The sequence below is a fragment of the Pongo abelii genome, chromosome 10 (genome assembly GCF_028885655.2).
Source record: "Pongo abelii isolate AG06213 chromosome 10, NHGRI_mPonAbe1-v2.0_pri, whole genome shotgun sequence".
Lineage (NCBI taxonomy): Eukaryota > Metazoa > Chordata > Mammalia > Primates > Hominidae > Pongo > Pongo abelii.
This window is the reverse complement of record NC_071995.2, coordinates 19,324,140-19,349,621: the sequence shown is the minus strand read 5'-3', so window position 1 is coordinate 19,349,621 and position 25,482 is coordinate 19,324,140. Positions and strand designations below refer to the sequence as shown.

General features: G+C 34.1%; 1 protein-coding gene and 1 long non-coding RNA gene across 3 annotated transcripts in view; one reads left to right on the top strand and one right to left on the bottom strand.

Annotated features, from left to right (window-relative positions):
* The window catches only part of PIK3C2G (phosphatidylinositol-4-phosphate 3-kinase catalytic subunit type 2 gamma), a 400,993-nt gene that overhangs the window by 27,071 nt on the left and 348,440 nt on the right, over positions 1-25,482 (bottom strand). For both annotated transcript variants that reach the window (XM_024256898.2, XM_024256899.2), the window contains one exon: positions 17,557-17,651. In XM_024256898.2, coding sequence (XP_024112666.2) covers positions 17,557-17,651 — 95 coding nt within the window. The remainder of the gene's footprint in view (positions 1-17,556; positions 17,652-25,482) is intronic.
* LOC129049068 (uncharacterized) overlaps positions 1-25,482 on the top strand; it is a 135,648-nt gene that overhangs the window by 51,790 nt on the left and 58,376 nt on the right. The window contains exon 3 of the long non-coding RNA XR_008511841.1: positions 5,973-6,013. This is a non-coding gene — a long non-coding RNA (uncharacterized LOC129049068). The remainder of the gene's footprint in view (positions 1-5,972; positions 6,014-25,482) is intronic.

Here is a 25,482-nt window from a genome sequence, read left to right as displayed (position 1 = left end):
TGGATACCAGCACAGTATTTTGGGTGTGTCCTGGGTCCTGCAGGAGCAATCTGCTTCCGTCAGAGGGTCTGTGGGTCCTTTTGAGTTTCCTGATTTATTCCTGTAGTCATTCTGGAGCAAAAATTCATGATGCAAGCCTCCACATGCTGCTCTGTCCATTAGAGTTGGAGCTGCAATCTAGTCCTGCCTACTGTCCACCAAGATACCCAGCCCTCTCAACCATGTGTTTCTACCAAGCATGGAAGTTGGTCCATTCATCCCAATCCACTCAACCTAAATGTTGCTCCTCGAATTCTATCCCAGGGCTGAACTCAAATAATATCATCTTCTGGCCAAAAAACAAGCCCTATGGTCTGTCCTGATAGGAGGTGATTGCAGTTCCCATCCAGAAGTTTATCCTAACTATAGAACTCAGCCAGTGGTCTTGCCATACAGCAGAACCTAGCTAGTTCCCCCACACAAATTCAAAGCAAAGGTAGCAGCCCAACTGTCTAGAGAACCTGAAAGCAAGCTCTGCCTGCCCAAGGTTACTACCAGCTGACCCATCCAGAAACATAGGCTAGACTAAGTAGAGAAGGTCTATCACTGTCAAAGAACACTTGTAAAGGCCAGAAAAGGTGGCTGCCTCCACAAATGCACAAACACCAATGCAAGGACACAGGTTTACAAAAACTCAGGGAATCATGGCATCTCAAGAAGAAACAAAAATGCTCCAACAATGATGCCCAAAGAAAGGGGTAGCTAAGAAATGACAGAAAAATAATTCAGAATAACTCTGTAAAATAATTCAATGAACTCCAAGAATACATGGGCAAAAAGTAAAATTTGGAAAACAATACATGAACAAATGAGAAGTTTGAAAAAGAAATATAAATGATTTTAAAACCCCAAAAAGAAATCATAGAGAAGAAGAATATAATGACTGAACTGAAAAAATGCAATAGAAAGTTTCAACAGCCAGCAAAATCACACTGAAGAATCAGTGAGTGTGAAGACAGAACATTTGAAATCATCCAAGCAGAGGAGCAAAAAGAAAAAAAAAGGGAGAAGGAAAATTTATGGGAATGTTGGTACACCATCAAGAGACCCAAGCCATGAGTAAAAGGAATTAAATACAGAGAGGAGGAATACAAGAGTCACAAAGCATATTTAAAGAAATAATGGATGATAAGTTCCCTAATATAAGGGAAAAAGCTAACATCCAAATATAGGAACCACAGAAATCTCCAATCAAATTCAGAATTCAACACAACATATAAGAATCAAACTATTAAAAAAATCAAAGAAAAAATTCTGAGAGCAGCAAAAGGAGTCCCAATACAACTACCAGCAAACTTCTTAGCAGAAACCCTTCAGTCCAGGAGAGAGTGGGATGATATAGTAGAATTGCTGAAAGAAGAAAAAGCCTACCAACCAAGACTATTTTACCCAGAAAAATCTGTCTTTCAAAAATAAGGAAGAAATAAAAACTTTCCCAGACAAACCATGCTATGGGAGTTAATCATCATTAGGCTTGAATTACAGAAATTACTTAAGGGAGTTCTTTAAACTGAAAGAAAAATTTGTTAGCTAATAACATGAAACTTATGAAAGCATGAAATCCAATGGTATAAATAATACCGAACAACATTCAGAACACTCTTAAGACTATAATGGTGGTGTGTAAAGTAATATTATCCCAGGCACAATGACAAAATTATTAATAAGAACTATAGCTAAAATTAACTGTCAAGGAATACATATTACAAAATAATATACATTCAGACATAAAAAACATAAAATGGTGTGTGAGGAGAAAAGTATAGAGTTGTTGTATGCAATGAAAATTGCATTGTTATTGGCTTGAAATAGACTGTTGTAAGTGAAAGATATTATTTGTAAGCATCAGGGTAACCAAGGAGAAACAAATCTATAGAAAATGGACAAAGCACAAATAAAAATATTGAAAACACTACTACAGAAAACCATCAATCCACAAAGAAAGACAGCAACAGAGGAAGAAAAAACCAAGTATCTACACATAAATAAAACAATACAGTTAGTAACAAAATGATACTAGTAAGTCTTTACCTGTCAATAGTTATTTTGAATGTAAATGGATTAAATTCTTTAATAAAAGATACAAAGTGAGGTAATGGATAAAAAAAATACAAGATCCAACTATATGCTGTCTGCAAGAAGTTCACTTCACTTTTAAGGACACAGAGACTAAAATTGAGGGAATGAAAAACAACAGTCTGTGAAAACTGAAACCAAAAAAGAGCAGGGGTAGCAATACTTATATCAGAAAAAATAGACTTTAAATAAAAAACTGCAAAAAGAGACAAAGAAAGACATTGTATAATGGTAAAGGGGTCAATTCATCAAGAAGGCATGGCAATTTTAAATATATATGCTTCTAACATTGGAAGAGCTATACGTATAAAGCAAATATTAAAGGATCTGAAGGGATAGATTCTTTTCAATACAATAGTGGTAGGGAACTTCAATACATCACTTTCAATAGTGGACAGATCATCCATAGAGAAAATTAATAAGGAAACACTGAATTTGAACAACACTTTAGACCAAAAGGACACAATGGATGTATCTGGAACATTCCACCCAACAGCAACATAATGAAGTTTTCTCTTAAGCACACACAGAATATTCTTCAGGATAGATCATATGTTAGGCCATAATAAAAGTCTTAGAAAAATTAGGAAGATTGAAATCACAGCAAGCACCTTTTCTAACCACAGTGATATGTGTGTAGAAATCAGTAACAGGAGGAATTTTAGAAAATTAACAGATAAACAGAAATTAAACAACACACCCTGAACAGCCAATAGGTCAATGAAGAAATTAAAAACGAAATAAAAAAATACCTTGAGACAAGGAAAAATGTAAACATAACATAACAAAACATGAGATACAGCAAAAACAGGTCTAAAAAGAAAGTTTGTAACAAGAAATGCCAATATCAAATAAGAACAAAATTTGCAAATAAACAACTTAATGTTACACTTCAAGGAAATAGAAAAAGCAAACAAACTAAGCCCAATGTTAGCAGAAGAAAAGAAATAATAAAGAACAGAGCAGAAATAAATGAGACTACAAAAACAATACAAAGATCAACAAAACTCAGAGTGTGGCTTTTAAAAAGAAAAACAAAATCAACAAACCTGTAGTTAAACTAAGGAGGAGAAAAAGAAAGGACTCAAATTAAAATCAGAAATTTAAGAAGTGCTATTACAACTGGCACCAAAAGAATACAAAAGATCATGAGAGACTATTACAGAGAGTTGTATGCCAAAACATTGGATAACCTAGAAGAAATGGGTTAATTCTTAGACACATATATCTATGAAGACTGAATCATGAAGAAATGGAAAATCTGAATAGATCATTAATGAGAGAAGAGATTGAAGCCGTAATAAAAAGTCTCTCCTCAAAAAAAAGCCCAGGACCTGATGCCTTCACTGCTGTATTCTATCAAATATTTAATGAAGAAATAATAGCAATTTGCCACAAACTTTGCCAAAAAAAATCGATGAGGAAGAAATACTTCCAAACTCTTTTCACAAGACCAGCATTATCCTTACAATATAGGGAGACAAGAAAATCACAAGAAAAGAAAACTACAGGCCAATAGTCTTCACAAACATATTAATAGACATGAAAATCCTCAACAAAATACTAGCAAATCAAATTCAACAACACATTAAAAGGATCATTGACCATGAACAAGTGGGATTTATCCCTGAGATGCAAGGATGATTCTACATATGCAAATCAATTAATGTGATACATTGCATTAACTGAATGAAGGACCAAAATCATGTAATCATGTCACTAGAAAAAAAGCAGCATTTAATTAAATTCAACATTCTTTTATGATAAAAACTTTCAAGAAATTTGGTATGGAAAGAATGTATCTGAGCACAATTAAGGCCATATATGACAAACCCATAGCTAACATCATACTCAATGGCGAAAATGAAAGCTTTTCCTCTAAAATCTAGAACAGGAAAATGATGCCTACTCTAACCACGTCTATTCAGTATAGCACTAGAGTTTCTATCCTGAGCAATTAGAAAGGAGAAAGAAAGAAAAGTCATCCAAACTGGAAAAGAAGTTAAATCATCTTTGTTTGCAGATGGCATGATTTTATATATAGAAAACTCAAAAGATTCCACCAAAAAACTGTTAGAACTGATAAATGAATTCAGCGAAGTTGCAGGATACAAAATCAACATGTAAAAATCAGTAGCAATTCTCTAGACTAACAATGAACTTTCCAAAAAGGATATCAAGAGAATAATTCCATTTGCAATAGCTACAAAAAATATTTAGGAACAAATTTAACAAAGGAGGCAAAAGACCTGTACACTGAAAAATATAAAACATTAATGGAAAAAAATTGCAGAAAACACAAATACATGGAAAGATAGCCTGTATTCATGGATTGGAATAATTAATATTCTTAAAATGTCCATATTTCCCAAAAGTAATCTACAGATTCAGTGCAAACCCTATCAGAATTCCAAATTCATTTCTCATAGATATAGAAAAAAAGGAATCCTAAAATTCATATGGAACCACAAAAAACTCCAAATTGCCAAGGCCATCATGAGCAAAAAGAACAAACCCTGAGCATCATACTACCTGATTTCAAACTATACAACAAAATGATAGTAATTAAACAGCTAGTATTGGCATACAAATAAATATATCAACCCAATGGAACAGATTAGAGAGCCCAAGAACCCCCACACGTATAGTCAATTGATCAACAAGAGTGACAATAACATACGATGAGAAAAGAACAGCCTCTTTAATTAATGGTGTTGGAAAAACTGGGTATTCATATGCAAAAGAGTAAAATTGAACCCTTATCTCACACCATACATAAAAATCAACTCAAAATGAGTTAAAGACTTAAATATAAGATCTTAAACTGTAAAACTATGAGAAGAAAAGTCAGAGAAAAATCTACATGACATTGGGCTGGGCAATGATTTTTTAGATTTGATCCCAAAGCACAGACAACAAATGCAAAGATAGACAAGTGGGATTACATCAAAATGAAAAGCTTCTGCTCAGCAAAAGAAACAATAAACAACGCAAAGAGACAACCTATAGAATGGAAAAAATATTTGCAAGCCATATATCTGATAAGGAATTAATATCCGAATTATTTAAGGAACTCAACTCTATAGAAAGAAAACAATTCAATTAAGAAGTGGGTCAAGAAACCCAGATAGACATACTTCAAAAGAAGACCTATGAATGGCTAACAGATACATGAAAAAAATGCTCAGCATCACTAATTATTAGGCAGATGTGTTAAAGTCACAATGAGATATCACCTTACACCTGTTAGAATAGCTATTATCAAAAAGACAAAAGACAATTACTGACAAGAATGTGGAGAAAAGGGAACCCTTGTCACTGTTAGTGGAAATATAAATATATAAAACATGTTATACACATTTACTCTTTGACTTGACGAAGTTATCAACTGGACAGAAGTCACAGTCTAGTAGATATAATTCTTTTTCTAACTCAATACATACAAACTAAATTTCTTCTAAAAATTCAGAATTCTAATTAGATCCCAGATTTTGTCACTGAAGTGTCTTGTGAAGTTGGGCAAGTTTTTCTATTTCTTTATTTTAAAAACATGTAAGAAGTAAGGTTTTAAACTTCATTTATTTTTTAGAATGTACTAAATACCAAATGCTGATGAGTTGTTTATGAGCTAACAGGCAACTAAACTTTTTCTTTTTTGTTTTTTGTTTTTTTTTCAAATTGCTTTGAACTGCCTTAAATGATTCCAAATATCCTGACACTCAGCCTCTATTCCCAGATGCTGAAAAAAATTGTACAAATAAGAGAAGATGAACTATCCATTGTTAGTGATTATTGAGAAACTATACAAAACAGATAAAATACTGGAAGATTAAATTCATATATTTTTCTTACTACAGGAAGAAGACAGATTGAAAAAGAAGAACCTATTAATTTAGAGGTAAAATATAAACATTTTCTGCCTATATATATACCTTATATATAAACATTTTCTGCCTATATATACCTTAGATACTTATTTTTATCCTGTACCAGTAAACAATTTCATCATGGTTTAAAGAAATATATAGGTATGCGATGTGAACGTGTCAATAACCTGAGAATGAATATGTCAATAATGTGAATATGCTGGACTAAATAATCAGGATTAAGAGGGACTGGAATGATGAACTGTATCCAACAAGGTTAAAAATGATAGATTGAAGATAGATTGAATGTCAGTTTCTTCTTTTGGGTGTAGAAAACTCACTTTGCAAATTCAGAATATAAAAGAAAAGTTGGCTTAGCAATAGCACTTGGGAAAATTTAAAGAGTTATAGATGAGTATAGGTTCAACACATTTATATGCCAGAGATTACTAGCTGCACCCTACAGTATGGTTACCTATCTATCTATCTATCTATCTAATCATTTATCTATCTGTCATACGTACAAGAAGCCCACTTTAAATGTAAAGACACAAATAGGTTAAGAATAAAAGAATAGAAAAGCTATACCATGCTAATATTAATCAAAAGAAAGCTGAATTATCTATATAACTACCTGGAAAAGTATTTTTGAGGGCAAAAAATACTACTAGAAATAAAGATGTTCATTTTATAATGATGACAGGGTTAATTAATCAAGAGGACACAATCTTACATATGTATGCAACATTATACAAATTAAAAATTAGAGAGATTTTAATACCTTTCTCTTAATAATTCATAGAACTAGTATACAGAGAATTAGTAAGGCTGTAAAAGACCTGAACAACATAATCAATGTGACTTAATTGACTTTCATAGAACCCTCCGTTTAACAACAGGAGAACTCATATCCTTCTCAATTGGACATGGGGTATTTACCAAATGTGTCATGCCTGGGACATAAAACAAGTTTCAATATATTTTAAAAAATTAAGGGGCTGGGCGTGGTGGCTCATGCCTGTAATCCCAGCACTTTGGGAGGCCGTGGTGGGTGGATCACGAGGTCAGGAGATCGAAACCATCCTGGTTAACATGGTGAAACCCCGTCTCTACTAAAAATACAATAAATTAGCAGGGTGTGGTGGTGGGCGCCTGTAGTCCCAGCTATGCGGGAGGCTGAGGCAGGAGAATGGCGTGAACCCAGGAGGCGGAGCTTGCAGTGAGCCGAGATCGTGCCACTGCACTCCAGCCTGGGCAACAGAGCGAGACTCCGTCTCAAAAAAAAAAAAAAAAAAGAAAAAAATTAAAATCATACAAAGTATGTTCTTTGACCATAATGTAATTATTAGATATTAATAACAGATACATCTCTGGAAATTTTCCAAATACTTGAAAATGAAACAGCATGTGTCTGAATAATCCAAAGACAAAGAAAAAATCAGAAGGGAAATCAGAAGAATTATAAACTGAAAGAAAATGAAAATGTACCATACCAAAATTTCGGGGATACAGCTAAAGCATTACTCAGAAAAAAATTATAACACTAATTACCTATGTGATAAAAGATGAAACATCTCAAATTGGCCTTAGCTTCCGTCTTAAGAAATTAGAATGAGATTAAAATCTTTAGCTTTTTTTGTTTGTTTGTAGAATTTGTCTGCTTGGGGCAAATTCTTTGTGTTTTTTATTAGAATATGTATTTCTTTCTCCTTTGCTGCTGAGGATATTTTCTCTGGTGATAGAATTCCAAACTGACAGTTCTTTCCTTTTTTCCCAACATTTTAAAGACGTTCCACTGTTTTCTACCTTCTGCTGTTTCTCCATAGTCTCTAGACTACATTATTTCATTGTTCCTCCATATACCATATGTTGTTTTTCTCTGTTTCAAGATATTTTTAGATTGTCTTTGGTTCTCAGCAGTTTTATTACAATGTGTAATCTATAATTAAATCATATATAATATAATTAAATTTATGTCTTTCACTAAGTTTCTGGCTATCAATTCTTCAAATATTTTTCTGCCCCAATCTCTTTCTTCTGTCTTTCTTGGATTCCAAAGGCACAAATGTAAGATCTTTAGATATTTTCCAACAGACTCCCAATCTTCTGTTCTCTTTTATTTCAATCTTTTTTCCTCTACATTCTGTAGCTTGGATAATTTCTATGAGACTATCTTCAAGTTCACTGTCATCTTCATTCTTCTCTTGAGTCCATCCAGCAAGATTTGTCATTTTAGGTATTTTGTTTTTCAGTCTTTAAATGTGCATTTGTTTTGTGATTGTTTATTTCTTGCCAATAATTCCTAACATTTCATTAATTTCAAGTGTGTTTTTTTTCTTACCTCATGGAGGATGGTTATTATAGCTGCTTTAAAATGTTGCCCAACAGCTCCAAAATCTGGATCATTTCAGAGTGTATCTATTGTCTTTTCAACTGAGGATTATTCATATTTTCCTGGGTTTTATATAAGCAATTTTGAGTTGTATTGTGGATATTTTTAATGTTATGTTGTGGAAACTCTGTGCTGTTTAATCTTCTGGAGAAAGTTGACATTTTAAAGTAGGCAATCAATCTAGTTATATTAGGAATATAAATTGTGTTCTAACTTTTGTTTTCAGGTGTTCAAATCTCAGTTCAATTTGCAAAGGCTTTTTTGTTCTGATATAATTCTGTCCTGCTCAATAGCATCTCAGGGATTAGGCTGAGAATTGTGTAGATTTATACACAGAATTAGTGCATACCCTTCTGTCTTTTATCAGGGACTTTCCTATAGTCTCTGGCAAACACAGGCCGTGTTTCTTGGTTCTTTCAGTCAGAAACACAAAGTTTCTGTTGGAGATTTTGCTGTCAAAGCTGCCACTACCATCTTGCTTCTCTGCAACTAGGGTCCACCCTCAGGGCACAGCTCTACAGGTACATAAGTTAAAAAAAAAAAAAGGAGAGAAAACGTCCTTATGTGGGTAAAATCTCCAAGTTCTGATTTCCTTTCACAATTTGCCTCCTTTTGTTTATTTTTAAGGTGTCTTATATAGTTTTAAAAAATATATTTTCATAAATTAGAGTTGTAATTAGTAGGCGGGATGGGCTGTGGTGGTCTTATGCCACATGCCACAACCGGAAGAGCTAATTTTAATTCTCAGCACATACATAATAGCTTACTATAATCAGCCTGTCAGAGGTTTCACATTACACCTAATATCTTTTGCTCTTTACCCTCTTTCATTTAGCTAGGTAATGCCTCCACTATAGAGGGTTTGCCAAGTACAATGTAGTCACTATCCTTGGGGATATTTCATGGATACATAAGAAGATGCTCAGGTCTCTGGCTGGAAACTGTTTTTAATGAGCCAGGCAAACATTTGAAGAGTCCTTCTGGGGAGTATCTGGCAAGAACAGGTATAGCCTAGAGGTACATAGCAGAAAAATAGACTGCTAATGCTATAATACGATCTAGAATCAAAAATAAGGGCTCATAATTGTGAAGGCTTTAGATTTCAGCCCTTTGTTATGAGATCTTGGAAAAATATTTAAACTTGCTGCATTTCAGTTTACTATTTTGTGAATATGCGTACAAAATTTTCTCTCTTTTGGTGAAACATATATAAAAGTCACAGTTCTTGGCATATATGGTATAGGCAAAAAAGCTTTTCATGATTTTCATAGAAAGCAAGTGAAACTGAAGACAAAAAACCTGGAAAAGTCAGAGAGTCTATAGTTCGTATGTAAGTCACACAGCAAGGAAGGAATGTATCACGTGTTTATTTGCGGGATTCCAATGAGTTGAATGATATGTGACACTTTTTTTGAGGTAATCTCTCTGTATGCACACTTACAAATTTTTATAAGGACAAATAACTGAGATAGGTGGTCAGTACAGGTAGACTGCTTCCTCAGATGGCAAAAATCTCCCCTGAAGGAAAACAGAAGCATAAAGCAGGAGAAAGAAGATTCTGCCACTCAGTAAGCTAAAGGGATGAGATAAAAGACTTGAATGTTTTTGGCAAAATGAAGGCCTATCTGCATTAGATTAGAGTTTTAACTCAGGAATTGCGTGACTCCCAGCATTTACATTTTAATATTTGGTGTTAATAAAAAGTATTTTAACTACTGGATAAAAATAAAATTTTTAAATCTCTGGAAATTATTTAATCCATTTTGTATTTTTTGCATATTCAAAATATAGTTCTAATGAAATAACTCTTTTAAAACAATTTTATAAAACAAAAATTTTCAGTTTTTTGCTCTTCTCTTTAGGTATGTACTTGTTCATCAATCTTTAAAGTTCTTTATTGCTTCTTTTTTAGGTTAGAACTTTTTTAGGTCAGAATGTAAAATTGAGGGAGATTTGGAGAAAGGGCAGAGATTAGGGTACAAGACTGTCAGAAAAGAACAGAGAGAGAATAAATGAAATTTTAGTCATGTGGCGACGTATCCATTGATGGCTGTGTCATCTGGAGAGAAGGAAAGTGTTCAGGGTTTTTGAACATTAAAAATAAAAGCCCTCAACAAGAATTCACTTTATTTTTAAGTGAGACGGATGTTAAGATCAAATATTTGACATTTGACCATCCTTAGTTTAGTGTCAAGTATTATAGGTAGCTGAATTCACAGATAAAAGCTATTGATTTATAAATATAGCTTAAGCTTTTCTGGATTGTGGATATTTTTCACATGATGTACACTTAAGCAAACATTTGCTTATTTAACAACTGTGTGTTAAGGGCATAATATTTTGCTAACCACTGTATTCAAAATACATTTTTCACAGTTTTTTATACTCAGTGAATTCTCAATACAATTGAAACTTCAGGATAAATTAAGATAATCCAAGCTTTAAGAGCTGAGATAAGGCAGTGAATATCAAACAGATGGTGTATATAGTAAAGTTTCCAAAGAAGAGAAAGGTCACTAGGAGCAGGAGTGACCCAGGAGCTTCAGGGAGGATGAGCGATTTGACCTAAGCCTAGAAGATTACATTGGATATAAACAGTAAATAGAAGATAAATAGATGTATGACCTAGTCAGATAGAATGAGTGGTGTGTGTTTAGTTAACAGTGAATGATCCATCTAGATATAATACAAATTTTGTGTTGAGAGGTGAATATTAGAGGTAGGTTATAGCTAGATTGTATAATACTATAAGGTATTAAGCTAAGAAATTTCAAATTTACAGAGACTCTTAAAATTTTTTATTGATATAGTAAAATGCAGTCTTAGAATGTTTTGTGCAGGAGAGAATTAGAGAAGAAAACAAGGAAAGGAATATTATAGCAGCCAATCAAAATAACCCATAGATGAATCAACAGAGAATGTTGAATAGGATTTTGAGAATAATAAAAGTAATCTAAAAGAAACTAAAAGGATTTGTTGATGATTATATATATGAGTAAAAGAATGAATTGAAATATAGAAAAAAAGTGGAGCTACCATTTGATCCAGCAATGTCACTACTGGGCATCTACCCAGAGGAAAAGAAGTCATTATATGAAAGACACTTGCACATGTATGTTTATTGCAGCACAATTTGCAATTGCAAAAATATGGAACCAGCCTAGATGCCCATCAACCAATAAGTGAAAAAAAATATGATATATATATTTTAGGTATATATATATATATATATCTCACATTTAGGTGTGACCATTGAGTAATACCACCATTATATATATATTTACACACACACACACACACACACACACACCGTGAAATACTACTCAGCCATAAAAATGAATGAAATAATGGCATTGGCAGAAACCTGCATGGAGCTGGGGATCATTATTCTAAGTGAAGCAACTCAGGAATCGAAAACTAAACATTTTATGTTCTCATGTATAGGTGAGAGCTAAGCTATGAGGACACAAAGGAATAAGAATGATATAATGAACTTTAGGGACTTGGGGGGAAGTGTGGGAAGTGGGTGAGAAATAAAAGACTACACATTGGGTACAGTGTACACTGCTTGGGTGACGAATTACACCAAAATCTCAGAAATCACCACTAGGGAACTTTTCCATGCAGCCAAAAAGCACCTGTTCCCTAAAAAGTATTGAAATAATAAAAGAAAAGAAAATTAATTATAGAGAAGTTTTGATCAGGAATTACTTGATGATGGTGCAACAATTTATAGAAATAAGTAATTCGGAATGAAAGATGGTTTCAGTGGTAAGCAGAGGGCCATATTGTATAACTGTTCAGTTTAAAGAGATGGCAAGATATTGGACTGTAAATGCCCATCAGGCAGTTGGAAACATGTAAATGAAGGTCAGAGAAAGATTGAATGTAGAGATATAAATTTAGTAGTAATTCATATTAATTTTGAAGTTTCAAGATTGGATAAAATTTCTTAGGAAATTAGTTTCAAAAGTTAAAGCCCTGAATACTGGAAAATCTTCACATTTAAGAGCTAAGGGCAAAGCCAACATTTATTAAGCCACTACACATACATCTATCTTAAATTTACAAGAGCCAACGAAGCCTCAGAAATAGTGCTGTCCAAGTGGTTGAGAGAATGTGCAGACACAATTTGCTTGGTGCCAATGTCCAGTGAAGTTTCAAGAAAAAGCTGGTAACAAAATGTTCAAAAAGGAAGGGCTGGTTAAAGGTGTTTGTTGGCTGTTAGAAAGAGGTCAGTGATAACAGGTTTTAGAACAATTAATGGTTTATTTCATTAAAAAATAATAGGTCATCTTTGAGGGTCAATGTTTCTTTGGCCAAAAAAGTCATGAAACACAATAGAATATCCAGATCTAGACAGGTACTCGTCACTATCCTTTGCTTTGTATCTTATTCTTTGAAATGGTAGATCAATGTCAAAATGGGCCAACTCTGGAAGAACAATTTTCATTCACGGAATGAAGGAAAAACACATTTGATAAGATGATTGTTATCAGGAAATCATCCTTTATTTTAAAAATTGACGTTTATTTAGATTGAAGTGCATCTAGGATGAAACAAAGACAAATTTCCTTGAAGAATCTAGATTTTAAAAAACAACAAAAAATTAAGACTATCAGAGGACTCAGCCAAGTTAATTTTAAAAAGATATGCAGAACATGTTGTTTTTAAATGTCAAACATTGCCATTGTCTGTGCTTTATTTTCACAACCCTCAATTGTTATCTTCACCAAGTCCAAGTGTTGTCTTTGTTCTACATCAAAGGCACCACAATTTACTTGGTGCCAAGTACCGAACTCACCACATTGTGTGTAGAGTGCCATTTGGGACATTAGGGTACTAGCCACTTGGGTTATTTTTTCGAAGTGGTCCATGAACCATTTGCACCAGAGAGCCTTCTGGAATGCTCATATTCTGCAGCAGGAGAGAGGAAAAAAGTCTAGAAATGAAAGAGACAGTAGAGGAATCCATGGGACCAAGAGTTGCCTGTATTGTGCGGATGCAGATAGCCCAATCTATACTTACAGAATCAAAATTACTAGGAGTGGCACCCAGAAATATGTATTTTAAAAACAAGAACCCCCAGGCTACACTTAGACACATTAAAAATGTAAAAGAAGAGTTTAAATAAAAAAATTAAAAGTAATACAGTTTTAGAATGTGTGGGTTCTTGTGTTTGACTCTACGTCTGTCTCTCTCATGTTAATTTTCATATAGAAACTACTTTTCCCATCTTTTGTCTTATGAAAGGATTGAAGGTACCACATTTGAGTTGTCTTCTATCTTTCCTGACATTTCTTGCTCCTTGTTTTAAGAGCCTGAGAAAGTGTGGGTAGATTCAATATCAGAAGAGAGTTTCATCCTATTGGTTATGTTTAGCACCTTCTGGAATGTGAATATTCTGGAGCAGGGAGAAGACAGCAGCCTAGAAACTACACAGACTAGAAAAAAATCCATGAAGTCAGCAGAAAATGCATGGAGAAACATTGTAGAAGTCAATGAAAGAGAGCATTTTAAGGAAGGATACATGGAAAAGTGCTAGAGAGAGTTTTTAAAAATATTTCAAATCTAACTGTTTTTTATATGTTTCTTTGTCATATAAACTGAAATGGTGTTTTAAAAAATCATGGGCAAGCTTTTAAATACTTGCACTACTTCATCAGTCTCTGTGTACTAGAGTGAATCATATTGTGATGCTTTGAAAGGGAAAGAATTTTAGCAATTTTATTTTAGTTTGTCATCTCATAGGAGGAAAGTAACTCTCAGAGCAAAGCTTCATAGATTTAATAAAAGATAAACAATACTTTTCATCAAACTTAACATTAAACATAACAGAACTCTAGGCATAACAATTCATTTTAATATTAATATAAAATCAAGCACAATGTTAGTCTAATTATTTTGGTATGTGAACACACTAAAGGATCGACAAATAAATAACAATTAGCTAAAATTTGAAATTAGCAAATAAAAGATGTTGAGAATTTATAGATGGATTTTTATGTCATTTATAGTAGAAAGCTGTTTTAAGCAGAAGAAACAAAATAATCATTTAAAGGAAGCTGAGGAAAATGTAATGCATAACTTTGCTGTGATGATTTTTGGAAGATGAAAACATTCTAGTCCTTAGTTGTTCACGTGAGAAGTAAGTCAACATTCTTTTATTTAACCAAGGCTTTACTGAGTACCTACTATATACTTGGCCCTATTCTATACACCTTGGGTTATAGCAGTAGCACAGGGGGGGAAAGAAAATAAAGTAGAAAAGAAAGATTAAAAGAGACAACAAAGAGAGCAGTGTTGTAGTTTCACATTTGGGAGTCAGATAGGACTTTACTGAAAAGGTGACAGTAAAATACAAGCATTCGGGACATGTGAGATTGAGCCATGGAGAATATTGATCCATAAGCTTGGGAAGAACATTCTAGGTAAATGGAGTAGCAGATACAAAGGTCCTGGGGCAGCAACATGCCTGCCATATTCAAGGAACAGCAAAGAAGGCACTTAGGCTGGCATGGAGTGACTGAGGGAGTCTGTGGTTGGAGATGAGATTAAGAGGTCAAGACGGCAGATTGACAGGGTCTCACAAGTCGTTAACAAGTACCTTGGCTTTCACTGCAACTGATATGAGACTCCTTCCCCCAAAGGGATATGAAGAGAGGAATGACAAGATCTGACTTTTATTCTCAAAGGAACATTCAGGCTGCTAGATTAAAAAGAGATTATAAAGAAGGACAGAAGCAGGGACAACTGTCAAGAAACTATAGCAGTAATTCAAGTAAGAGATGCTGGTGACTTGAACCAAAAGTGGAAGTAGTGGAGGAGAAAGTTGGTGTGTTCTGGATTTATTTTGAAAGCAGAATGACAGAATTTGCTGGTAATATGGATGTAGCTTGTGGGGAAGGAGAGGAGTCAAAACGACTCTAGGGTTTTCACCTGAGTAACTAGAGAATGAAGGTGCTATTTACTCAGATGAAAAAGATGGCAAATGATGTAGGTTTAGAGAGGCAGTCATGAGAAGTTTGGTGCATATTGAGTCTGAGACACCTATTATACTAGAGTTGTTGATAGTCAGCTGTACATATAACCTGGATTTCAGATGAGATTTCTAAGCTGGAATTGTAGATTTGGAAAAGAAAAACAAGTAAGTAATGTTTAAAGCCATGAGGCCAGAGGTAGAAAAAGAGGAGAGGTCTAGGATTGAACTTTAAGGCACTAAAATCTTTCAATGTTAAGAGATTGTGGAGACGAGAGGAACTAGCAAGTGAACTGAGAAGGCACACTGAAACAAGTATTACTACATCATTAACAGCTCTTTCTGAGAGCATTGGTAATGTAGAGGTTCTCATGGCCCCAAGTGTTTTTTCACATTTTTAAAGGTCATTTGGTCATTTTCTATTTACCTATAACTTGGTCTCAATCTTAAACTCTTGCTCTTTCCCATTCACTCCTCCTATCCCTGCTTCATGCTTGCATCACATTCATTTTGAAGATCTTCCATTGGTACTGTAATTTCATCTGAGTGTAAAATGCATTTTTGAAAACTGTCAAAAGTAATTTGGTGATTCATCTGGTGAATGAAATGGGTGACTAGGTTGGTTAATATCACTTTTGATCAAAAACTAGGAGTGACCATTGAGTAATATCACCAAGTTTACTGTGTGGTTTACATGCCCAGTCTAAAAGCAATTTCATCAGGTGTGCTCTAAAATGTTTTGAGCAATGATAACATTACTGGAACAAATATATCATTTCTAAGAGGACTATGTTCAAGACTAATTTTCATATATGAAGTACATATATAAGTTTTGTTAACTTGATTAACAATATTTCTTAATATTCTATTGTTTTATCATATGTTTATATAGTTGCTTAAAGTCCATCAACATGCATATAGCCATAAATAATGTCTAACTGAATCTTCATTTTGCAATGTAAGGGTTTCTTAAAAAACTGCTATTCTCATTTAAGATGATTATCTAATGAAAAACAATGGAAAATAATTGTTTTAATTAGTAAAAGATTTGCAAGAAAATGTTAAAATATTTGCCCAGATACTATAAAAATTACTGATAGTGAACACCAGAGGTTTACAAACATGCCTTCTTGGATGTCTGACTAATAATGAATTTGTAATGAACATATTCTCCTCAAATTATGCCAATTATTTGTTCACCAAACAAATATCTATTGTTTTAATATGTTATGGATGCATATCATATGCAGAAGAGTTTGCTCTTTTAGATCCTTCCAAATGCATCCTCAGAGATTTATGTGCACAAAGAAGAGAGCAAAAATTGTGTTACTGACTTTCTCCACATCTGATATAGTCTCCTGGGAAGTTATACCACATGGAGAACCCATTTTGTCTAGGCTCAAGGAAGATTAGAATAGTTGGTGAGGTTTCGTGTTTTCCTTCTATGTTTGCTGCACCCCAACTCGGGTCATTAGTCACTTACCCTGTGACACAGAAAGCTTCCTCTCTTTCTTAATGATATGGCCCAGTTACCGTCATTGCCTCTGACTTGCCCCAACCTTAAGTGGCATGTAATAGAGAGTGGAACTTTTAGTTTTCTTTGGAGGCTAACTACAGATTTTGTTCTAGGTTCTGGGATGTGGAAACGGAAACAAAGATGGGGTTTCCATTCTCAGAACACTATTATTTTTTGAGGAGAAGGAAATATGCATAAGGAATTACATCACAATATGATACTGTATGATGCTATAAACTCAATGTACAATGGGAGTTTGGGGGAGAACCCTAAGAGTTCTTGGTTTCAGGGAAGGTACTGGCATGATGCAAAGAGACGGAGTGAATTCTCCACCAAGTTCAGCATGATGAGATAGTTGGAAATTATTGGAACCCAGCCTTTTTTATTTTACCCTTCAATCCTCCAGCTAATCCTGCTTTTTCAGAGCCTTTTCCCTAGTCTTTTTCCTGACATTTTGAATAAAGTTTAATGTTCATTCTAGGACTTTCCTTGTGAAGTATTTTAGGGTCTTTACCCCAAGGATCACAATCATCCCGAGGCAAAAATATTGTAATTGGCTCATTGTTTCTTACTCAAACTTGGCCGAGATATCCATTCTTCTAGCTAATGTTGACACTAATTGCCCAAAGGAGGTAACTGATTTCTGGATGTAGGCTTACATGTTTCTTATTATACATAATAAACTTACAATGTTTTTCATGTGTTTCACTAGTATGGTCAGCTTCACATCCTCGTAGGATATGACTAACTGCACCTTAGGCTTCTTGTCTGGAAACTTCTCACCTGATAAAAGAATAGAATTTCAGTGAGTTCAGTTGGAAAAAGCTCAGCGCAGGAGCAATCAAACAGTTGAAAACTAAAACAGGACCAATAAATAACAAGTAGAAAAAACATTCTTCAGATAATGTTGAAGAATCTTAATGCTCTTCAGGAGGCAGAGTTGATTAGATAGAGATGGGATTTGTGTCTAATCTTTAACTCTTCCCCTAATATTTCATATTTTGTTTTGATTGATACCATTATTTTCTCAACAACTTAAGCTTAAAACCTCAGTGTCATTTTTGGCTCCAATTTTCTCCTTAGCATTCATTATAATGAGCTTAAAGTATTAGAGGTCATAGAGATTAAAAATGTGGCCTTTAGAAATCAGTGAACCTGGGGTTCAAGGCCCAGCACTACTATTCATGACTGTGTCATCATGACTAAATTCATCAACTTTATATAAAATGGAAATAATAGTTACTTTTTGAGATAGGTGGTTGAGATGATTAACTGATAAAATTCAAAAGTTGTCACATAGTAAGTGGTCAATTTGCACTAATCTCTTTTTTCTCATCCCATGGCAGCTAATTCAAACTCATACAAACGTTTTGCCTAATCTACTAGGACATTCATTCACTCCTCCCACCCCCTGCACAGAATCCAAATCTATTTGTATACCATTACCAATGTAAGTTTCCGACAACAACTTTCGTAAGATTATTTTTTGATCAAAATGCCTTTCAGAGATTTCCATTGCTTATGAAAAAAGGTCTAAATTTCTCAGCCTTGTATTGTAAATTCTTATTACTGTTTTATTTCCCACTTTTATTCTATACTTTTTTTTTATTATTATACTTTAAGTTTTAGGGTACATGTGCACAACGAGCGGGTTTGTTACATATATATACATGTGCCATGTTGGTGTGCTGTACCCATTAACTCGTCATTTAACATTAGGTATATCTCCTAATGCTATCCCTCCCCCCTCCCCCCACCCCACAACAGGCCCCAGTGTGTGATGTTCCCCTTCCTGTGTCCACGTGTTCTCGTTGTTCAATTCCCACCTATGAGTGAGAACATGCGGTGTTTGGTCGTTTGTCCTTGCCATAGTTTGCTGAGAATGATGGTTTCCAGCTTCATCCATGTCCCTACAAAGCACATGAACTCATTATTTTTTATGGCTACACAGTATTCCATGGTGTATATGTGCCACATTTTCTTAATCCAGTCTATCATTGTTGGACATTTGGGTTGGTTCTAAGTCTTTGCTATTGTGAGTAGTGCTGCAATAAACATACGTGTGCATGTGTCTTTATAGCAGCATGATTTATAATCCTTTGGGTATATACCTAGTAATGGGATGGCTGGGTCTTATGGTATTTCTAGTTCTAGATCCTTGAGGAATCGCCACACTGACTTCCACAATGGTTGAACCAGTTTACAGTCCCACCAACAGTGTAAAAGTGATCCTGTTTCTCCACATCCTCTCCAGCACCTGTTGTTTCCTGGCTTTTTAATGGTTGCCATTCTAACTGGTGTGAGATGGTATCTCATTGGGGTTTTGATTTGCATTTCTCTGATGGCCAGTGATGATGAGCATTTTTTCATGTATCTTTTGGCTGCATAAATGTCTTCTTTTGAGAAGTGTCTTGTTTATATCCTTCGCCCACTTGTTGATGGGGTTGTTTGTTGTTTTCTTGTAAATTTGTTTGAGTTCATTGTAGATTCTGGATACTAGCCCTTTGTCAGATGAGTAGATTGCAAAAATTTACTCCCATTCTGTAGGTTGCCTGTTCACTCTGGTGGTAGTTTCTTTTTCTGTGCAGAAGCTCTTTAGTTTAATTAGATTCCATTTGGCAATTTTGGCTTTTGTTGCCATTGCTTTTGGTGTTTTAGACATAAGTCCTTGCCTATGCCTATGTCCTGAATGGTATTGCCTAGGTTTTCTTCTAAGGTTTTTATGGTTTTAGGTCTAACATTTAAGTCTTTAATCCATCTTGAATTAATTTTTGTATAAGGTGTAAAGAAGGGATCCAGTTTCAGCTTTCTACATACAGCTAGCCAGTTTTCCCAGCACCATTTATTAAATAGGGAATCCTTTCCCCATTTCTTGTTTTTGTCAGGTTTGTCAAAGATCAGATAGTTGTAGATATGCGGCATTATTTCTGAGGGCTCTGTTCAGTTCCATTGGTCTATATCTCTGTTTTGGTACCAGTACCATGCTGTTTTGGTTACTGTAGCTATTCTATACTTTCATTCATATGTTTAGTTATACAAACAGGCTCTACTATTTCTTTCTAGTAGTTTCTCATATTATTCCTTTCAATTAAAATGATTTTGTTAACCATTTTTGTCTATTGAACTTCTACCTTTCTTCAAAGCTTAATTAAAACGCAAAATAGTTTGTGTGGTCATCTCTCCCTGAACTCTCCTAGCACAGCCCTTATCATGAAATATTACATTGTAATTATTTTATATGTCTCAATTTGTTTAGGGGATTACAATCTATCTCAGGGTTTACTTTTTACCCCTATATCCCCAAGGGGCAAAGCCAATGCTTACTCCATAATGTGCACATTAAACATTTATTTAATAACAAGAGTAACCTTAATTTTTCTTTTGAGTTGTATCGCAACATCGTTAAAATGAGAAATTTAGTTTTTTTAATTAAAAATTTATTGTTTACTGCCCAAGGATTAAACATAATTTATAGTTTTACTAATATTTCCCTTATAATCTCTGGTTGTATGTTATCTGGGGGAATTTAGAGATCAATTTATTAATAACAAAGAATTTGTCAATGGTCATCAGAAAGTCAATCTTAACTTTCTAATCTTCTCTAATATTTGAAAATTATGCCTGAGCAGTGTAGTTATACCTGATCAGTATAATTTTCAAATATATAACTTTTCAAAGCCTTCTACATGTTTATTTGAGTAATTTATACATAGTATGAGGTGATATTAATTTTATTGTTAATAATATGGATTTCTGACATTGAAAAGGATGTTTTTTACAATTGCAATGGTAATATAATAAAAAAATCACTTATAATATCTTGATTACAATAACTGGGAAAGACTATGTAGACTAACATAGAGATACTATGAGTTAATTCTGAGTAAGACTGAAGTAAATTGCATTTCATAATAAAAAGATGTTTGGTATAAAGGTGCTAAAAATGCTGGTGATGTTTTGAGGCACAACGAACATTATATTTGAATTAAAGAGTGGAAGAATTGTTTAGACATCCAATGTGTTTAATCAGAGAAGTTTTAATTCAAAGGTAGAAAATTAGCATAAATTTGTGATTGACTGCCTATGTAGTAAAAGTACAATTGCCACTTGAACTGACTGAAGATTACATTTCTCCCTCCACCTCTTGTGCAAGATTAGTAACTAAAGCATCCATCAAAACATGCCGGAGTTCAGAACCCAGTGAAAATTCACACCACTAGGAAATGACACTCAGTAGTCAATGTAGTAGTAGGATTAGAGAGGCTTAATATTTCTGTAGCTTTTCAGGCTAAGAGCTTTATGTACAGTAACCCCATTCAATCATCATAGCAAATCTATGAAATTTGTATTATCTCCATTTTACACATGAGGAAACTCAGGCACTTGGTCCAAGGTCATAGACACAATAAATGGTACAGGTTTAAGTGATCTCCAAAGCTTGTGTTTATAAGCACCTGGTTTATAAGCATCGTGCTGTAGAGTGTCAAGAAAGGTGGCTACAACATAAGAAAAACAGCTTAAATGAACTCAAGAGGGACATTTGTGAATAGCTTAATATGTTTAAGAAGACACTAGGATATTTTGGTCTTCTGCTTCAGGTTAGTCTGAGGGATTCAAGTATGCTTAGATTAACCATTTATAGTAACCCCAAGAGCTGTTAAAATATTTTTAATTTTAAGGATGATTGTGTTGAGATGCTTGATGCATGGTACTACAGCAGCTAATACATTGCTTATTATGCAAAATATGTCCATTGGCATTAGAAAATGTTATTTCAAAATTTCACTTTTTTCAGATGATATATTCATCTGAAAAAATTTTAAGTACACATAAAAAATCTTCCTAACATCTATCCACCCAGTTCTCCCATCATTATTTTATTAGTTTCCCCTATATCTCTCCAGAGGGATACATTTTTGGGGGGTGTTGCTTCATATTTGTGAATATAGATCAGTAATTCTATTTCACTCTTTTTAATAAGCATAATGTATCCATCATTCTCCACAAAGATCTTGGAGATATTTTCATATCAGTAATACATATCATCTTTATTTTTTAAAATATAGCTTCTTAGTATTCCATTATATGAAAGTACTATAACCAGTTGCTAATTCATGGGCAGGTGGATTGTTTCCAATGTTTTGCAGCTATTAAAAATCATGTAGTGTGAATCATTTTGTACCTGCATCATTCTGTACCTATGTACAAATATCACAGAATAAACTTCCAACATCAGAATTGCTGGTCAAAGGGTATTAGCATTTGTAATTTTGATGAATATTGCCAATTGCCTTCCATGGAGGTTCTAACAATTTGCATTATTATCAGCAGTGTATGAGTGTCTGCTGATTTATAACCAAGCTTGTTAATTAAATTTTTGGGGTTTTGCCAATCTGATTAGAAAAAAATGGTATCAGTGTAATTTAATTTGCATTTATCTGAGTGAGGTTGAGTATCTTTTCACTTGGTTAAGAGCCACTTGTATTTTCTTTTTTGTGGGTTATCTTTTTATACTATTTACTCAATTTTTTATTTGGTTGTTGATCTTTTTCTTATCATGTTCTACAGGATAGTTAGGTGTTAGATAACAAATCCTTTGTCTGTAATGAATTGCAAAAATTTCACCCATTTTGTCATTTACCTTTTTATTTTTTTGACTCTGCTGTAGTGCTTTATGGCATGCAGGGGTTGTTATGGCTTCTGGATTTGGAGTCATAGCTATAGTAATTCATTTCAAGATTATAAAGGAGTTTTTCTGTTTTCATTGTCACATGTGTGACTTCATTACTTACATTTAAAATATTTCCTCCATTTGTTACTTATCCTGGCATATGGTATGAAGTACAGTATTTCAACACCATTTATTGAAATTTCCCTTACAATTTTGGTCACATACTAAACTCCTGACTGTGTTTGGCCATATAGGTATTTTTCAAAATCCGATTACATTGCATTTATTCATCTGTTTATGCACTGACACAGCACCGTTTTAATTACTGAGGTTTTATAATATGTTTTGATATCTAGTGGGCCTTGACTTCACTCATTGCTCTGTTTTTACTAAGCTTTTCTGTTTTTTCTTTGTTTTCTTTGTTTATGAGCTATAGAATTAGGTTATCCACTTGGAAGAAAACCTGCTAATTTTTTAAAAAATTTATTACATTTCAAAATTAATTGGAAATATATGATGTCTTTAAGATGTTGAATTTTCCTACCTAAGAAGATAATATGTCTATCATAAATAAGAGAATTCAACAAAAGTATCAAATACAAAATTGATATATAGATATCAATTATATGTTACATATAGATATAAATTTACTATATAAAATGTGTATTTTATATATGTATATAACAACCATTTATTGAACACAGAGTCCTTTCCCCCTTGCTTGTTTTTTTGGCTCTATGAAAGATCAGATGACTATAGCTGTGCAGCTTTATTTCCCTAGTTTACATTCCCACTAGCAGTGTAGAAGTGTTGCCTGATTGCCATACCCAAGCCAACATCTAGTGTTTTTTGATTTTTTTATTATGGCCATTCTTTCAGGAGTAAGGTGGTATTGCATTGTGGTTTTGATGTGCATTTTCCTGATCATTAGTGATGGTGAGCATTTTTTCGTATGTTTGTTGGCCATTTGTATATACGTTCTTTTGAGAATTGTCTATTCATGTCCTTAGCCTACTTTTTGATAGGATTGTTTGTTTTTTTCTTACTGATTTGTTTGAGTTCATTGTAGATTCTGGATATTAGTCCTCTGTCAGATGTATAGATTGTGAAGATTTTCTCTCATTCTGTGGGTTGTCTGTTTATTCTGCTGACTGTTCCTTTTACTGTACAAAGGTGCTTTAGTTTAATTAGGTCCTAGCTATTTATTTTTGTTTTTATTACATTTGCGTTTGGGTTCTAGGTCATGAAATTGTTATCTAAGCCAATGTCTAGAAGGGTTTTTCCAATGTTATCTTCTAGAATTTTTATAGTTTCATGTCTTAAGTTTAACTCCTTAATCCATCTTGAGTTGATTTTTGTGTAAGGTGAGAGATGAGGATCCAGTTTCAATCTCCTACATGTGGTTAGCCAATTATCCCAGCACCATTTGAGAAAGGGTGTCCTCTCCCACTTTGTGTTTTTGTTTGCTTCGTCGAAGATCAGTTGGCTATAAGTATTTGGGTTTATTTCCAGGTTCTTCATTCTGTTCCATTGGTCTATATGCCTATTTTTATACCAGTACCATGCTGTTTGGGTGACTATGGCCTTATAGTATAGTCAGGTAGTGTGATGCCCCCAGATTTGTTCTTTTTGCCTAGTCTTGCTTTGGCTATGCAGGCTCTTTTTTGGTTCCATATGAGTTTTAGAATTGTTTTTTCTAACTCTGTGAGGAATGATGCTAGTATTTTGATAGGGATTGTGCTGAATTTGTAGATTGCATTTGGCAATATGTTCATTTTCACAATATTGATTCTACCCATTCATGAGCATGGGATGTGTTTCCATTTGTTTGTGTCATCTATGATTTATTTCAGCAGCACTTTGTAGTTTTCCTTTTAGAGGTCCTTCGACCCCTTTGTTAGGTATATTCCTAAGTATTTTATTTATTTTTAGTTTTTGCAGCTATTGTAAAAGAAGTTGAGTTCTTGATTTGATTCTCCACTTGGTCACTGTTAGTATATAGAAGAGTTATTGATTTGTGTACACTAATCTTGTATCTGGAAACTTTGCTGAATTCTTTTATCAGTTCTAGGAGCTTTCTGGAGGAGTCTTTAGGGTTTTCAAGGTAAACGATCATATCATCAGCAAGGAGGGACAGTTTGATTTCCTTTTTACTGATTTGGATGCCCTTTATTTCTTTCTCTTGTCTGATTGCTCTAGCTAGGACTTCCAGTAGAATGTTGAAGAGGAGAGGTGAGAGTGGGCATCCTTTTCTTGTTCCAGTTCTCAAAGAAAATGCTTTTAATTTTTCCCCATTCAGTATTATGTTGGCTGTGAGTTTGTTGTAGATGGATTTTGTTACATTGTGTCCCTTAATGCCAATTTTGCTGAGGGTTTTTTTTGAGACGGAGTCTCACTCTCTCACCCAGGCTAGAGTGCAGTGGCGCAATCTCGGCTCACTGCAAGCTCTGCTTCCTGGGTTCATGCCATTCTCCTGTCTCAGCCTCCCAAGTAGCTGGGACTACAGGCGCCCACCACCATGCCCAGCAAATTTTTTTGTATTTTTAGTATAGACGGGGTTTCACCGTGTTAGCCAGGATGTTCTTGATCTCCTGACCTCGTGATCCACCCATCTCAGCCTCCCAAAGCGCTGGGATTACAGGCATGAGCCACCGCGCCCAGCCTGCTGAGGGTTTCAATCATAAAGTGATGCTGGTTTTTGTTGAATACTTTTTCTGCATGCATTGAAATGGTCATGTGATTTTTGTATTTAATTCTGTTTATGTGTTGTATCACATTTATTGACTTGCATATGTTAAACCATCCCTGCACCCTTGGTATGAAACCCACTTGATCATGGTGGATTATCTTTTTGATATGTTGTTGGATTTGGTTAGGTAGTATTTTGTTAAGGATTTTAGCATTTATGTTCATCAAGGATATCAGTCTGTAGTTCTCTTTTTT